General features: G+C 40.7%; 2 protein-coding genes across 3 annotated transcripts; one reads left to right on the forward strand and one right to left on the reverse strand.

Annotated features, from left to right (window-relative positions):
• Window positions 1–712: 712 nt before the first annotated feature.
• Window positions 713–8,337, reverse strand: cryba1a (crystallin, beta A1a). The gene is made up of 6 exons (XM_088345672.1): window positions 8,186–8,337; window positions 6,135–6,201; window positions 5,888–6,006; window positions 3,215–3,356; window positions 2,937–3,079; window positions 713–1,297 (listed from the first exon to the last, which is right to left on the reverse strand). Exons 2-6 carry the CDS (start codon window positions 6,171–6,173, stop codon window positions 1,150–1,152), a joined length of 591 nt encoding a protein of 196 aa, XP_088201798.1. The 5' UTR covers window positions 6,174–6,201; window positions 8,186–8,337; the 3' UTR covers window positions 713–1,149.
• A 3,908-nt stretch (window positions 8,338–12,245) lies between these two features.
• crybb1l3 (crystallin, beta B1, like 3) lies at window positions 12,246–15,544 on the forward strand. Of its 2 annotated transcripts, none has more exons than XM_088345134.1 (6): window positions 12,246–12,368; window positions 12,838–12,911; window positions 12,995–13,113; window positions 13,197–13,329; window positions 13,539–13,681; window positions 14,757–15,544. In XM_088345134.1, the coding sequence occupies exons 2-6, from the start codon at window positions 12,846–12,848 to the stop codon at window positions 14,923–14,925; spliced, it is 630 nt and encodes a 209-aa protein (XP_088201260.1). In that variant the 5' UTR covers window positions 12,246–12,368; window positions 12,838–12,845; the 3' UTR covers window positions 14,926–15,544. The 2 variants fall into 2 exon arrangements, with proteins under 2 accessions (XP_088201260.1, XP_088201261.1); XM_088345135.1 differs by having other exon boundaries at window positions 12,322–12,368; window positions 12,838–12,925.
• The last annotated feature ends 1,459 nt before the right edge of the window (window positions 15,545–17,003 follow it).

Genomic DNA, 17,003 nt, shown 5'->3' on the forward strand with positions numbered 1-17,003 from the left:
TATCTTCTTGGAAGGCCAGTCCAAGCTCAGCACAAATCCTGCCAGAGGCCCTGCACCCATACCCTGTGTCACATTCCAATCTTATTTCGAAAATAACAAGCCTCTCCAACCTTGTCCTCAATTTTGTTTCCATACTTTTGTGCAGCTTTTGTTCACGTTTATAAAGAAAATATACTGTTAACGTCCTTGAAGCAGTCACAAGTGAGGTTCATTAGGACTTGAATATTAAGCATTAAGAGTATTCCTTTCACTTATTTCCTAATTATACATTTTCATTATTGATACGACAACGTAACAAATATACTTAATACGAGCAAAATGGATCTTGCAGTAGAATATTTTTTACAATTTTTTAACATGTTTCTGGTTCTGTTTTTTTCTTTAAATAAAATTATAACTAAATCAGCAAATTGTATGCAAGACTTACCATAATTGATTTATTTCATTATATTTTGGAAAGCTACGTTAAACAGCTTCATAAAAAAAAAAAGTTATTAAGTATACTGTACTAGCTCACGGGCAGATGTTTAGTACTGTATAGAAAAATATTAAAAACAAGTAATCTGGTGCAATCTGGATGAATTATAAAGTTACCCGGCTGAACAAACATACTTGGATGGACAGACAGACAGATAGTATCTGTCAGTGATTAGTGTACAAATTAAAAATTAATGTTCATTATACAGTAATAGCATGGACAAAACAATTGAAGTATTGGATAGAGCTCCTTTATTGGGTCTCATTACATTGCGCAAATGTTCTTAATGTGGCAAAGAAGCAAGGACAAAAACTGTCTTACAGTTCAAAGACTGCATGACTGTTAGCAGCAGACAGTTTTGCTCCTTTTTTCAACTTGTACATTCTCTCTTGATCTCTCTGCATCAAATCTGAATAACATCATGACTTCCAGAACATTTCAAGACACCTTCAATAGTCCTTTCTTCTAGAGATCAGCATGCAGCTGCTCATTCTTCCTCTCTTTATCGTTTATTTCCATATATTCATATGTTCTTAAGTTTCCTTCAAGCTACAGAAAAAAACAATGCTTGGCAGAGATTTTGGTGCCAAATGCTGGAATGATCTTGGAGGAACGTGGGGGGAGAGGAGGAAGCCGTGGAGCTTCTTTCGGGGGCATGGAATCGTGCGCTCTCATTGCTGGATGCGACGCAGTGACTGCACCTGGAAGGACTGAGCATGGGAGCCCCACTCCTTGTAATGTTTGTACTCGCCGCCATGGCGATCGCACTCTAAGATGTACTGCTGGCCTCGATAACCAGGAAACTGATAGCACACCCAGCTGTGGCAAGAGTAAAAGCAAAAGATACTGATTATTTGCAAATGAAGCCTGACCTTTGATTTCTGGCCCATAATGTATATTTTGTACATGAATACATGATCATAAACATAAGTTGATAATGTACAGAAACTTGCATTTAACATTTGGTTAGTGGTGGGCCATCAGGCATGCATGGCCTTCTCTCTGGCTTAAAAATATCAGAATCATGAGATGTTGTTTATATTTTGTCCATCAATACTTATTTATATAATTCCAAATTGTCTGTCAGCTTCCTTTCATTGCTTTCCCTCTGGTTGTGCTACTACCAGAAATGTGCTTTCATATACAGGTATAAACCAAGTACATTTCAGCTATTCCTTGTTGCCATGGTCAGAAATCTACCCGGAGGCCTTCTCAATCAAATCTGCAGGCCCCAAATATAAAATAAGTGACGATTAAACTGTTGATTTAGCCAATCAGAGTCCGATCAGAGTCATTCTCTCCGCTTGTTAAATTGAATTAGTCATTGTGACTATGTGGGTAATCATTTCCTCTGTAAAAAATGAAACGAGTGCGGTGACAGGTAAATGTCAACGATTTCACAAACTACCATTGGCTAGGGGAAGGTAAATTAGTCATTGTGACTATGTGGTTAATAATTTCCTCTGTAAAAAATGAAATGAGTACGGTGACAGGTAAATGTCAGCGGTTTCCCAGACTACCATTGGCTAGGGGGAGGTAATGGAGGTGTTACAACAAAAACGTGTGGGAAAAATCCATTTGTCCACTGCTTCTGTGAAACGGACATTTTCAGCCCTAAATCGAATAAAAATATATGCCAGAATGACAAGAGGACAGACTTGACTTTCATCACGAGCGTCGATGGTGATGGGAAATAACTTCTTGATGGAACTGAAACGCACAGAGTTTTTACAACAGAGAAAATCAAATCTTCATGAGGAAAGAAAGGAGGATGGATTAGTCCACGAATAAAATTGATTTTTGGTGTCATGATTACCGATGTGATGCACCTGTGCCTGCTTCTTTGGCGTCAACTGCCTCGGACTCTCATAGGCTCCCTGTCACTATTTAAACCCACTCCTTTCCGTCACCTGTTGTCAGTCCATCTGCGAACCTCAGTGTACTCTAGGCAAGCTTTTTCGGCCCTGACTCCCACCTTTTTTGCTGTTTTTTGATCCTGACCACGTCTACTCTCCTCTCCGGGCTTTCGACTTGTTTCCGATCCGGACCACATTTTTTGCTCTACTGTTCCGGCTACTGACCTGTTTTTCCGTTCCCGACACCGCCATCGCTCGCCACGGAAGTTCTACTTCCGCGTTCAAAGCGACCTGCTTTCCGAGCCCAGCGATCACCGGATCATGGGTGCAACCCTTTCCTTTCTTCCAATAAAACTGAGAGAAACGTAACACAGTGGGTCCTGTCTCCGTTCTGGTCTTGACATTTGGTGAGTAAAATTATATATTCCTAAAGAATTTTTCAATTTTATTTATGCTTTTTCATGTTTGTCACAGCTGTAGCTGCAGTAAATGTTTTATAGCCATAAAATAGTCATTGAGGCTTGGATTGATTCTAAGTGTGAAATGCACGGCCCGCCACTGAAATCTCTTAAGCTTTTTCCGTATAAATGCACACAACTTACGCGCCACTTTTAACTTGCATGGATCCAATCTCATTAGTTTCCCAGCCCATAGCCTGCAGTGATGGGTAGTCATCATGTATCTCCCACTGGCGTCCCATAAAATTCTCCTTTTCAAACACCACCATCTTAGACTCCTTGTGGTTCTGCAGAAAGTTTGTTTGATTTTAGTAAACATGATATCTTTAGATTCTTATCATCAATCCAGTTTTAATGATAATTGAGTCAGACCGGGTGCTTTACAAACTCAACCGTTTTTCACTGATTTGAGGAAGACTCACAGCAGAGCAGATGGGGCGGAAGGACATCATCCTCTCAATGTGGTAGGCGTTGCTGCCACTCCACGATTCCCACTGAGGGTACTCTCCTCTCTCCAAAACAAACTGCTGTCCGCAGAAGCTGGAGTGCTCATATCCTGCCCACCTACACACAAGCATCATGTCAAATAGTTTTGAGGGGACTGTCAGACCATCATTACATAGGTGTAAAAACCCAGTGATGCCTACTTTAAGAAAAATGTTTTCCCCCACACCATCTGTCCAAACATTTGTTTATGTACAAGAGAATTGCCAACCGCAGCGGGTTCTGATTGGCTCCCTGTCACTACTTGAACCCAGTCCTGGTTGTCCCTTGTTGTCAGTCCGTCTGTAAACTTCAGTGTATACTAGACAAGCCTTTTTTCGACCCTGACTCCCACCTGTCCCATTTTTGCTCCCGTCTGTCTCCGGCTACGACCTGTTTTGATCCTGACCACATCTGCTCTCCCGTCCTGGCTTACGACTCGTTTCTGACCCCGACCACACCTTGCTCTCCCAGTCCCGGCTGCCGACCAGTTTTTCCGTCCCTGAGACCGTCATCGCTCGCTACAGAAGATGCACTTCCGTGTTCGGATCACAATCCGAGTATGAGAGCGACTTGCTTCCCGCATCCAGTGAGCATCGGATCGCGGGCGCTTCCCTTCCTCTTTCTTTCAATAAAATTGTGAGAAAACGTTACGCGATTGGGTCTACCCTGTGTGCTGGGCATGACAATTGAAGGTGGCAATGAGGGATGTGTAACAAAACAACTTTATGGTCTAAAAGACCCAGCATTGTATCGATAAACAAATAAGTAATTATATATTGTTTGATTAAAAGTTAATTTTTCAAATTTTAAAACCACAATGTGTAATATTTGACCATAAGATGGCACTGTGTTGTTTGGTACGATCTAGGACCAGCGATACAAGACACAGCATTGGACAGGATGTCGGAAAAACTTGGCGCCGACTTATATTGTACTTTGTATTCCACAGTGTAAAATAAATATGAATTTTTCAACCTATGATTTTAATTCAAATTAACATTGTTATGATGGTTCATGTATTTTTGCCTAGTAGTCAAATCAATGTTCTTGTTTTTTACAGGATATAATTTTTTTTGTACTACTAGAAGGAACTAAATACTACACACTGTCCCTTTAAAGATGATATTTCTCATTTTACTTCATGTTTTGTTTACTGACTTAGTACTCTTACTATTTGTTCTAAATTCTGGTTTATTTATTTTTGACTACAATGACTTTTTTTACCAGTACAATATTGCTTTCCTTACAGATAATTATGTTGTTTTCAAGAATTATCTTTTGTATTTTACCAAACGTTTCACTTATTTTCAAAGTCGAATAAGAGTGTTAAGTGTCATTTAAAAATGTTAAAATTATTAGATTCTGTATTATGAATATTTTAACATTTTAATTTAGGTTTTTCTTTTCATATTTTACTAAAAAACAAGAGAAATAAACGTAAATATCAAAGCATATTTGGGCAAATGATCTGAGAAAAAGTTTTTTATTAATAAGGAAATAGATAAACAAACTTTAACTAACGTTAAGTAAATTGAAATAGTGAATGAGAACGCAGGGCGTTAAATGAGCAGAAAAAAACATTCTTATTCCAAAATTTGACAATTTTTTCATGGTTGCCATGGCGTCCAATTGGCCCTGCCCGTGTGGCGCCAGCTGCGGCTCGTTGACAGATTGGTTTCCCTTCTATTTAAGCTCAGTGCTCTCACTCTCCCTTTGCCAGTCTGTCAACGAACCTCTACATCCGCAAGACGTGGGTTTAGACTATGGCCGGTTTCCTGCTTGTGTTTCCTGTCCGGTATTGTTCCCGTCTACTTTGTCCTGTTTAATATCGATCTCCAGTTTTGTTCCCAATTAGTTTGTGTTTTCTTTAATTTCGATATCCAGTTTTGATATCAATCCTGTCGGTCCCGTCCTGTCCGGTATCAACCCAACCCGTCTGATATCTGCTCGTGCAATTGGTATCGATCTCGTCGCCCTCTGGCTTCCTGTCATTCCATGCCAGACTGCTGCCTTACGTCTTCCGCCCACTGATCGCCGAATCACCGGCGTTTGGGTTAACGTGCATGACTGCCCCATTTCCCGTAAAATAAAAGCGTGTGTGAGAAACGTCACGTATTTGTGTTCTCCTCCCCCTGTTCCGGTTCTTGACAAATTTTGTAAAATAACAAACATTAAACTTGACAATGGCAACATTATTTTCAAACTGATAACTGAAATTTTTATTGGAAACTTGATGACTTTACTGATTGTAGTAAAATGTTTTCGACTGGAAGTTTTCAAGTCCAGGTACCGATATGAGCCAATAATTAGCCTTATTTCCAAGTATTGACACTTGTGTCATTTTGTGATCAGTAACTAATAATCATAATCATGAAGAACAGAAATTGTTAATTGAATAGTTTTTAAGGACATGCTTTTAGTTTTGAGAAGTACCATTCTTTCTTTAAAAAATGTTTCAAAGATATATTTGCCTGGCATTTTTATTGGTACAAGAAATAAATTACTTGTACTGCTCTCAGTCTGTAAAAAAAAAATCCCACATCGAAATTTAAATATTGTTCACATACTCCGATTAAAAGAACCACAGCAATATGCTAATCAAAACGTACGCTCCACATTCCACCTTTAGGGACCGGATATTGTCAGTGCCAGACTCCATGATGTTCTGGCAGGAGGAGGTAAACTCCAGACGCGTTCCCTGGAAGTTCTCCTGGTCGTAAACTGTGATCTAATGTATAATGCATGAATACAAACAAAGGCACTGATCAGTGATACATGCCCATCGTCATTATATGCATCACAAACCAATAATGTGTTACCGTTTGGTGACCATGCATCCTTGGATGTAAGACTCACCTTCCAGGTTCCTTGTGAGTTAGGATTATTCTGAGCCATGCTGTTGAGTCTTTTAGGGAAGATAAGGCTTTGGAGTAGAGATATTGAAAAAGTCAAATTAATGTTGTTTTTTTTAGGCCGGCATATTCCGAAAACAACGAGAAAGACGGTAGATTTATATTTTCAAAGATTTATAAGAACGGTATTCAGTATGTCATTGTCATGATTACAGATTTTAATCAGCTGAGGCCGCTCATTTGGCGCGGGTTCTGATTGCCTCCTTGTTTGAACCTGGTCCTGTCAATCCCCTGTGGTCAGTCCGTCTGCGAACCTCAGTGAAGACTAGGCAAGCCTTTTTCGACCCTGACTCCCACCTGTAACGTTTTTTGCTCCCGTCTGTCCCCGGCTTTGACCCGTTTTGATCCTGACCACGTCTGCTCTCCCGTCCCGGCTAACGACCTCTTTTTGTCCCCGATTACGTCTACTCTCCCGTTCTGGCTTACGACTCGCTTCCAACCCTGACCACGCCTTGCTCTCCCAGTCCCGGCTACCGGCCCGTTTCTGATTGGCTCCCTATCAGTATTTGAACCCAGTCCTGTCTGTCCCCTTTTGTCAGTCCATCTGCGAACCTCAGTGAACACTAGGCAAGCCTTTTTCTACCCTGAATCCCACCTGTCCCGTTTTTGCTCCCGTCTGTCTCCGGCTAAGACCTGTTTTGTTGCTGACCACGTCTATTCTCCCGTCCCAGCTTATGACCTCTTTTTGTCCCCCGACTACGTCTACCCTACCGTTCTGGCTTACGACTCGCTTCCTACCCCGATCACGCCTTGCTCTCCCAGTCCCGGCTACCGACCCATTTTTTCTGTCCCTGAGACCGCCATCGCTCGCTACGGAAGATCCACTTCCGCTTTCGGAGCACAATCCGAGTACGAGAGCGACTTGCTTCCCTCGTCCAGCGAACACCGAATCGTGGGCGCAGCCCTTCCTCTTTCCTCCAATAAAACTTGTGAGAAACTTAACGCAAGTGGGTCCTGTTTCCGTTCTGGTCCCGACAGTCATATGTCCTTTTCAATCAAACAATACTAACCGTTTTCAAACATTACTAGCTTATTTAAGACTAATCTACCAAACACACTCTAAATCACAGGTGTCAAACAGGTGGCCCGCGGGCCAGATCAGGCCCGCTAACGGATTGAATACGGCCCGCGAGACATCACTCAGAGAAGCGCAAGAGAAAAACAAGCTGCAGGTTGAAATATGTCAACTTGATGTTGCCAAAAAATGTGCCTCGAACAAAAACACTGTAATTTCTCTCTATCTCTCTCTCTCTCTCTGTCTCTCCCTCTCTTTTCCACCCTGTTTCTCCCACTTACTGTCTTTTTCACCCTCTCTCTCTCTCTTTTTCTCTTCCTTTGTTGCTCTTTGTCTTTTTCTCTCTCTGTGTCTTTTTAACTTCTTTTGCTCTAACTTCCTTTTTTCCTTTTCTCAGCGCTTTCTTTTCTCTTTTCTCTCCTTCGGTTTTTCTATTTCTCTTTGGATTTCTTTCTTCCTCTCCCTTTCTTTCCCCCTCTCTCACGACTTCTCTTTTTATCTCTTGTTTCTCTCCTGCTCTCCCTCTCTCTCTTTCTTTGTCGTGCCCTCGCTCATTTTCCCTCCCTCTTTCTCTGATTTCTTTATCTCTCTTTTTCTGTCTCTTTAAACTACTATTCCGGCCCCCGACAGAATGTTTGTTCTATCGTGTGGCCCCCGAGTTAAAATGAGTTTGACACCCCTGCTCTAGATTTATTGTGGCACCAGAAGAACACTTAATACAATTCCTGAACATTTTGTAAAGTGATTCAATGAGTGCAGCCGCTGTTGTGTTGCCTGTTAGCTTGTTTGCATGTTACTTATTCTCTTCATGCATTATCTACACACCCTCAATTATATTTTGCCCTCCCTGCAGATGTTGAGTATGTGGTTGGACCTCACCTATACATTTCTATGTCGCAGCAGAAACAGAAAAGACCAGGGACACACACAAAATTCAGTAACAATGCTTTTTCTATAGGATGAATAGAATAACGGCTTACCTGACCAGGCACTAAAGAATAGGAGAGCGGTGTTCCACAATAACAGCGTTCTGACCCCAGAGCATAAGGGACTATTTATACATGGCGGTGCTGAAAAGTAACAGGGCTTGCGGGTCCGGACCGCAGTCAGCACATTACTGCTCATGCTATTGTTTGACACTGAGCTGCTGGGTTTTAATGTGCCACGGCGGAACTTGACAAAGGGGCAACATGCCCAGTACAGATAAGCATTTGCAAAGGACCAGCAGATGCTCTTGCTTTTGCAAGCAAAAGCAAACCACCACGCATGGGACTGGACAGAACACGATTGAAGAACTCATCTGGTAGCCAAATAATGTGTATTAAATGCAAGTTGTTATTGCATATAGGCAAATATGTTAAAATATCAAAATGAAATGTGTAAAGAAATAATTTGAATTAGAGAGTTTAGTTTATCCCTTACATGTGTCCATTCTATTTGTGTCCCATCATTGCTTTCATCTCTTTTCTCAAATCTCTGTGCAGACCGTACCATAGTAATGCCCGTTCATACTCTGATTAACAGAGATGCATTCAATCCCACATGCAAGGTGCACAAGTAATCACCAACACACAAATTGTAAATCCTAACTGGTAACTGATTTTGGTATCTTCCTTGGCATTAAAATCCTTCCATCCACCCATTATCTGCACCGCATATCCTCAGTAGGGTCGCGGGGGTGCTGGAGCCCATCCCAGCTATCTTCGGGCAGTGGGCAGGGGACACCTTGAACTGGTTGCCAGCCAGTCGCAGGGCTCACAGGGACAGACAACTCGCTCGCACATTCACACCTAGGGACAATTTGAACCGGCCAATTCATCTGAAATGGAGGTTTTTGGAATGCGGGAGGAAACCGAAGTGCCCGGAGGAAACCCACGCAAGCACGGGGAGAATATGCAAACTCCACACAGGAGGTTTGATCTCCAGAACTGTGCCGCACACACGCTAACCACTGCGCTGCCGTGCTGCCGGCATTATAAATCATCCCATTTAATACTTTCTCTGACTTGCCAAAATTGACATCCAGTAATATATCATTTTTGATTGGATACATTCTGGTATTTGATAGGTAGACATATATATATATATATATATATATATATATATATATATATATTACTGGTCCGACATTCCAATTCAAACTATACGGGTCTCTAGACTGCACCTTTCTTTTAGTTGGATTTAGAATCAGAGTTGTCTTTTTTAATATTGATAACAACGTAGTGAACATTGTTAAAAACAAAATTTGACTTGGCCCTCCAGGATAAAATGTAATTAAACTTAAAGAGAAAAAAGTAATGTTAAAATAAATTGCCAAAAATATTGACAAAGTAGTGCTTAGAGATTTACCTTAGTTGTAAGCACACCAGAATGACATTTAGCAGCATAATTTTCCCAAAAATAAGTTGAGGAATCGGATAGTAAAACTATTTTTTTCAGACACAGGCAAGAAATACATTTTTTCACACTCTTGTGCGCTTGTTTAGGGTGGTGATGGCATTGGTGAAGAAACTCTCTCTGAGCCTGTTAGTCCTTGTTTTAAGGAACCTGTGAGTCTGCCAGAGGGCAGCAAAGTCCTTTATAATGTTGGTTCTGCTGCAGTATCACAAGCCAGCATTGTCCTGTCAACCAGACAAAGAGCAGCCAGTGATTTTCTGGGCTGTTTTGATCACCTTCTGCAAGGTTTTTCTGCCTACTGCCGTGCTCCCAGCACACCACACTATGATGGCAGATGCCAAAATGCTCTCCACTGTGGCTCTGTAGAACGACAACAGAAGTTTTTGTTTTAGATTGTTTTTCCTGAGCACTTTCAGGGAGTGTAGTCGCTGCTGGAACTTCCTTACCACAGTTGGCAGAACTGTTTTCAATTCCTTTGTCTGACTAACTAAATGATTTGAATTATAGATAATTTAGAATGCTACTTTCTCAGAACAGTTGCAAAAAAAAAAAGTATTTGGGTTAAGGATAAGCTTATCCCCACTTTAGTTGATATTGTACAAAATCATTTAAATGAATGAGTAATTTAAAACACACCACAAATATAGAATAGAATAGAATAGAATATACCTTTATTATCATTGTTACAAAATGGGTTGAACATATTGTGACAACGAAATTAGTCCTTTTGTAAAATGAAATTAACAATTATTATTAACAATATGATTGAGTGAAAATGGATTGGTCATTTTTTTTATTATTATCTTTTAACCATGTTTCTTTTAACGTGTTAAATTTTCTCATGTTTAATCATGAGGGCGGGAGCTTTATTCCCCCTTTGTGTGTCCAATTCAAAGTATCCGGTGCAACGAGACGTTAAGTTCAATTAAACAGAAAATCCATCCCTCCATTATCTGCACCACTTATCCTCAGTAGGGTCTCGGGGGTGCTGGAGCCCATCCCAGCTATCTTCAGGCAGTGGGCAGGGGACACCCTGAACCGGTTGCCAGCCAGTCTCAGGGCACACAGAGAAAGACAATTCACTTTCTCATTCACACCTAAGAACAATTTGAACCAGCCAATTACCCTGACATGCATGTTTTTGGGATGTGGGAGGAAACGGGAGTGCCTGGAAGAAACCCACGGAAGCATGAGGAGAACATGCGCCAACCACTGCGCTCTGTGCAGTCTCTGTGCATAGTGGAAGCTTACCAAGTGAACTTATATTCACCCACCGGAAGGATAAGCTGACTCATAGGAATTTGAGTGTGTTCTGGCAAGGTTCTGACAAAGGTCCTGACACAAGCCATAAGTAAATGCTTCGCTGTAATCCATAGATAATCATGAAGTGTACTATCTACAACATAATTTAGATTATGTTGTTTTAAATATTTAAAGGGGTATAACTGTAAAACTGATTTAATCAGGACCTTCTATGCAGTGACAGTTTGTAATATTCTAACAATCATTATCCCCTGAAAACAATGTTTATGAGAAATGTAATCAACGAAATTTGTTTCGAGTCCTGTCCAGGCCAAGATCACGATTATCCGTTCATCCATTTATTATCTGTACATCTTATCATCAGTAGGGTCGCTAGGGTGCTGGAGCCCATCCCAGCTATCCTTGGACAGTGGGAGGAGGACACCCTGAACTGGTTGCCAGCGAGTCGCAGGGCACACAGAGACATACAACCACTCGCTCCTTCACACCTAGGGACAATTAACCTGGCATGCATGTTTTTGAAATTTGGGAAGAAACCGGAGTACCGGGAAGAAACCCACGCAAGCACAGGGAGAACATGCAAACTCCGCACAAAAGGATTCGATCCCTAGACCTCAGAACTGTTCTGTGGACGCGCTAACCACTCATTCCCCGTGCTGCCCGGATTTTAAACCCTTCTCTAGTCAAATCTAAAAAAATGGTTTCTTTGACATAGATTTTGGCCTATTTATAGTATTTTTTTTCCTCATTTGAAATGTAGGAGGAATCTGGAGTGCCCGGAGGAAACCCACAAAGGCACGGGGAGAACATGCAAAATCCACATGGGGAGGCTGCGGTAGCTGGACTTGAAGCCTCTGCACGGTGGGGCTGCCACTAAACACCCAGCCGCCGTGCTGCCAAGAATTTATTATATTTATTCGAAAAAAGGTCCAATTTACAAACCCAAACTTTACCATATATCCTCAAATTCATGTTTGTTCTGGTTTTTGTTTTTGTTTTACACCGAATCGATGTTGCTCAAAGTCTCCAACACTTCAATGTTAAATATAGATTTTCTTTGTTGAAAAAAAGGGTAACAAATATGAATAATAAGACCATAAAATTACACATTATGTTGTGGACAAAGTGGTATTTGGATCAGTCCATTATTTACCAACATAACTTTATTTGTGACCTAGTTGTTTTTAGGGTGCAGCGCATATTGTCGAGGTTGTGCAAGTGTTTTGTGTATGGGCTTGAAATTAAGCTGATGACAGTAAGTACACCAAGTTCTAACAATGGAGCTCTACAACAAAACAGTCCCCCATGTCAGCAGGACTTGTCTGAACATCATGACCTTATAACCCCCAGTGCTCCAAAACAGCCCCCAGCCAATGAGAATTCAGAATCCTCCCTCTGTACTTTCCTACCACGCGTGAATATATATATATATACCCCACTCTGCTAGCACACTACATTTTGCTGTCTCTAACGATTGACTCATTTCAAGCTGCTTGTGTGAATGTAAGTCTTTTTTCTATAACCTGCAGAAGATAGAAGGATAAGACTGTTGTTTTTCCAGCGAGTGGATTCTTTTCATGGGCACTGAGTGAGCAGATGGAACATTGACATAAAATGCAGCAGGGTGTGATTTATTTCTTCGTTTACTATTCAGTGGCTCACTGGGGAACTAAAACTGACAACAAAATAAATTAAAGGCCGCATCTCATTTTCGCTCCTTTTTTTAATGAAATGCGACAATCTTACATTTGTGGGCTTTTTGGCACTTGGATTTCTCTCACAGGAGTAATTGTGGGGATATAACCGGGAATTGACGGAGAACTCTCTTAGATTGTAACATTGATATAAGTGGATGCTAAATTGTAAAGACCTTGTTCTGACAAAATATAGGGTGATTGATTTTTCTCTTAAACAGTGTAAATGTGCAATTAACTCTCCTAATGTGTCTACCTATATTTTCCCTTGTTCTTAGATCTGACAATGTCTCACTCAGGAGCTCAAGGCAGCATAGGCAGCCACCCTGCCATGGGGCTGCGTACTCATAAGGTACTAAAAATGAGGTTAGTGAGCTGCCAATTTTGGAGCAGATTTGATGGACTGCCTAATAATATATTCCACTTTTTTTCTAGATTTACCTCTATGAATTTGAGAACTTCCAAGGTCGAAGAATGGATGTGTTCGGAGAGTCTCGTAACCTCTCCGAAAAGGGTTTTGAAAGGATCGGCTCTATTCGGGTAGAGAGTGGACCGTAAGTTATAAGGAGATGGTAGGTACAAGTAATTAGTCCGTGCTTTTCCTCTAATGTGTGTTTTTGTGTGTCTGCCATTGCAGTTGGGTGGGCTTTGAGCAGCAGAACATGACAGGTGAAATGTTCATGCTGGAAAAAGGAGAGTACCCTCGATGGGACACTTGGACCAACAGCTATAGGTCTGACCGTCTCATGTCAGTCAGGCCAGTGAAAATGGTAACTTGATGAATAGCAATATTTTATGTCAGTTTAGGGAAATTGAGCCAAAAATGTTAGTCTCTCATCCTGAGGCAGATACAGACGAACGATGAATATAAAATAGCAAAGTCCCTTGACAATCACTACTTCTAATCTTCAGACAGTGTCTCCATCTGAATATGCAAAATGATAAATGGAACCCAGTTTATTATTGTGCTCATTCGTAGGACCCCCAGGATTACAAGATTTGCCTGTATGAGGGCACAAACTTCGAAGGTCGCAAAATGGAGGTTAGCGATGAGGACATCCCAAGCCTTTGGTCTTACGGCTTCCAGGACCGGGTTGCCAGCATTCAGGTCACTGGTGGAACGTAAGTTACTTCCGTTTTCAGATCACATTTGATTTATTTAAATTTTAATTTAAAAAATGCCTAAGTGCCATGGAGTTTAGAGGTCCAAAAACCTAATTCCTTCCTTCAATATCCTAAATAACGCAAGTGTTAAAAAAAAACGTTATTGGTTATTGGCATCAGTTTCCGAAAGCAGGGTTTGATTCGTTATTGTCAGTAATAGTTTTTATGTATCTCTAGAAAATACATATTCATTAAAAAATTTAAAAATACATGTTTAAAAGCCCAAAGTAAAATTGGAAAAAATTGTAGGGAAAAACGAAAAAGATACAATAACTTTTAAGAATAAAAATTGCCCTGAATTAAGACAATAAGGTATCATTCGAGAGCCAAACTAAAAGCATGTTTTCACTTTATTTCACACCACTGCTGAATATTTAAGTAGCTCTATTAATACAGATATAGTAAACAGTATATAACAACACCACGAATACACATAAAATAAGACCCCCAAATGACTTATTAAAAATAAAAAATACCTCTAATTTCGACATATTTTTGCCTAAAATTGCATATTCTGCCTAATCATTCAGCCTACGTTAGTAAGATACCCTACATATTATAATCAAGGATAACAAGGGGCATTTTTAAACACGACACATTTCTTCACAAACAATGGGAAAAAAATTATGTTTGGAATTGAATGTTTTGACTGTTTTTTTAATATATAGTTTTATATAAGAGTGGAGTGAATCCAGTTTTACACCTGAACCAACTCACCACCCTACACTAACTCAACGCAGTCCTCTAGAAGCTGGATGGAGCATTTGGTTGTTTAAAAAAAAGAAACAACTTTTGATAAAAATGACCCTAGAGACGCTCTTCTTTTTTGACATACTCGGAAATGTATGGCAAAACCGATTTAATCAACCAACTGGCCGGGTCTGGCCCTCGGGCTCTATGATTTACATGCCTGCCTTGAAAATAGACATTTATTGGGACATACACGATATCTGGTATTAGCACTTACACATCTTTGGTTTTGATTATAATTTGAGTGTATGTAGAATTACAGATTATGCATATTTTGTCTTAGGTGGGTGGCCTACCAGTACCCTGGCTACCGTGGTTTCCAGTATGTCATTGAATCTGGCTCTTTCAAGCACTGGAACGAGTGGGGTGCCCATCATCCCCAGATTCAATCCATCCGTAGGGTGAAAGACATGCAGACTCACCGCAGAGGCTGCTTCGAATTGAATGCCTAAAGCTCGTCAGAGTTTGGGCAAAAATCGTTACACAAGAGACTTGCAAAGTTTTCACTGATCTCTCTCACTTAACTGAACAAATAACTTCTAAAAATTCAGCTTTCATAGTAGCTGAACTATTGGTAAACATCAGTAAATTGCAATGTGCTTGTGTTTCCGGACCTCATATGGAATCTATAATGGCATTTACAGTAACCTGGTTCTATGAACGGCCGCAGATTATGTTTTAAATTTGTTTTAATGCTATTTCAGCCATTTTTCATTATTCATATTGGTTTACTTACCGACTTATTTGTTTCAAAAACAATGATGCCAATCAGTGTGCATAACAAAGCAGTTTTTATAGTATTAAGTTACACAATGTAAGAGTATTATAACCCTGGACAGCTCTAAGATATGCACATGCGGCCCTGCGTTCAATGTATTTCTTGTACAACACACCGGACCTCTGTGGGCTGTTCAGTTCTGTGTCTTTTGGAGACATGTTTACTGTCAAGCTAGTTCACTTGCGTACTGCTCAGGGCCTGCCAGGAAAACTTGCATTTATGCTTTCTCAGGGATGCTGTTATCTGGAACTTCCCAGTGGAAACAAACTGAAATAAACATTCAAAAAAAGGCAGTTGTTGTCATATTGTCCTACTTTTGTTTCCTTAAATATTCTTTGCAATTCAACAAACACTTTTGAAGAGAAGTATCATAATTTTTTGACCTGTACTTATCACTTTTAATTTTAACTTGCAAACATTAAATCAATATTGTATTGCTCATGGCGCTAGGTGGATGGGTGGTTAGCGTAGAGCCCCAAGGTGCGGAGGTTCAGGGATCAAGTCCAGCTACCACACCCTCCCCCGTGTGTAGTAGCATGTTCTCCCCGCGCCTGCGTGGGTATCCTCTGGGCACTCCGGTTTCCTCCCACATCCCAAAAACATGCATTTCAGGTTAATTGGCCGGTCCAAATTGTCCCTAACTGTGAATGAGCGAGTGAGTTGTCTGTCCCTGTGTGCCCTGCGACTGGCTGACAACCAGTTTAGGATGTCCCCTGCCCACTGCTCGTAGATGTCTGGGACGGGCTCCAGCACCCCTGTGACCCTACTGAGAATAAGAGGTGCAGATAATGGATGGATGCATTGCTCATCACAATCATGTACAGAGATAAAGTGGATGTGAACCCCAGTTATTACCTAAACCTATCATTATGAACGGACGCCTTCCAGTCCAAACACCATATTCTTTGTAGAATATGAATCAAAAAGCAATATCCACCATTTTTGATCCCTAGCCAGGACAGTAATATTAAGACTTCGTCTAACTGACGTTAATTTTGCTCAGGCTTAAGCGAACGACTAAACATGGCTCTTCTCAGAGAGAAGATATACTCTGATTGGTCCATATTTTAGTCCTATACAATAAATTTGTCATCTTTACTCGGCATCAAGTTTCACAATGACCAACAAGGTTATTTAGCTTTTTTACTCATGTTGTACAAAAACGCCATTCAACAAAATGGTATGTTTAGAAAAGGGTCGCTCATACAATTTATGTATAATTATATAGTTGTGAGACATTTATAGTTTACTTCCACTTTAATTTCAGTTGAATTTACGTCACTATTTTTTTAAACTGGAATATGTATGCCATTTGTACAGGTGTACAAATGTAAATGGTCTGCATTTTTATAGCGCTTTTCAAGTCGCTCAAGACCTTCCAAAGCGCTTTACAATGTGCTTCACACTTACCCATTCATACACACTCACACACCAATAGCAGCGTCAACCATGCATGGCAGCTACCTCCTAATCAGGGGCATTAGGGACTCAGTGTCTTGCCCAAGGACACTTTGACATATAAAACGGAGGAACCGGGAATCGAACTTGTGACCTCTCCTAAGATGAACGTTCTACTCCGTGAGCTACTGCATCACCCAGCTCTGCGTTTTGTTAGAGTCTAGCTGTAGACCAAGGGTCTTCAATGTTGCGGGTACAAGGTTACCCCTTAAGGACAGCTCAAGTGCTTGTTCCAAAAATAGATCACCAGTGCTGGATTATTATGATTTTAAATGAATTTTTTAGTGGTTGACT

The sequence above is a fragment of the Urocampus carinirostris genome, chromosome 10, assembly GCF_059441175.1.
Source record: "Urocampus carinirostris isolate Australia breed hairy pipefish chromosome 10, RoL_Ucar_1.0, whole genome shotgun sequence".
Classification (NCBI taxonomy): domain Eukaryota; kingdom Metazoa; phylum Chordata; class Actinopteri; order Syngnathiformes; family Syngnathidae; genus Urocampus; species Urocampus carinirostris.

Bases quoted from the DNA above. Each gene is read 5' to 3' on its own strand.
- cryba1a (XM_088345672.1), bottom strand. From the start codon at position 6,173: ATGGCTCAGAATAATCCTAACTCACAAGGAACCTGGAAG. The intron at 3,357-5,887 runs GTACGTTTTGAT...GCTTGTGTGTAG, and splicing joins CTAAAGGTGGAATGTGGAGC to GTGGGCAGGATATGAGCACT. The intron at 1,298-2,936 runs GTAAGTTGTGTG...CTCTTGCCACAG, and splicing joins ATGCAAGTTAAAAGTGGCGC to CTGGGTGTGCTATCAGTTTC.
- crybb1l3 (XM_088345134.1), top strand. From the start codon at position 12,846: ATGTCTCACTCAGGAGCTCAAGGCAGCATAGGCAGCCACCCTGCCATG. The intron at 12,912-12,994 runs GTACTAAAAATG...CTTTTTTTCTAG, and splicing joins TGGGGCTGCGTACTCATAAG to ATTTACCTCTATGAATTTGA. The intron at 13,330-13,538 runs GTAACTTGATGA...GCTCATTCGTAG, and splicing joins CAGTCAGGCCAGTGAAAATG to GACCCCCAGGATTACAAGAT.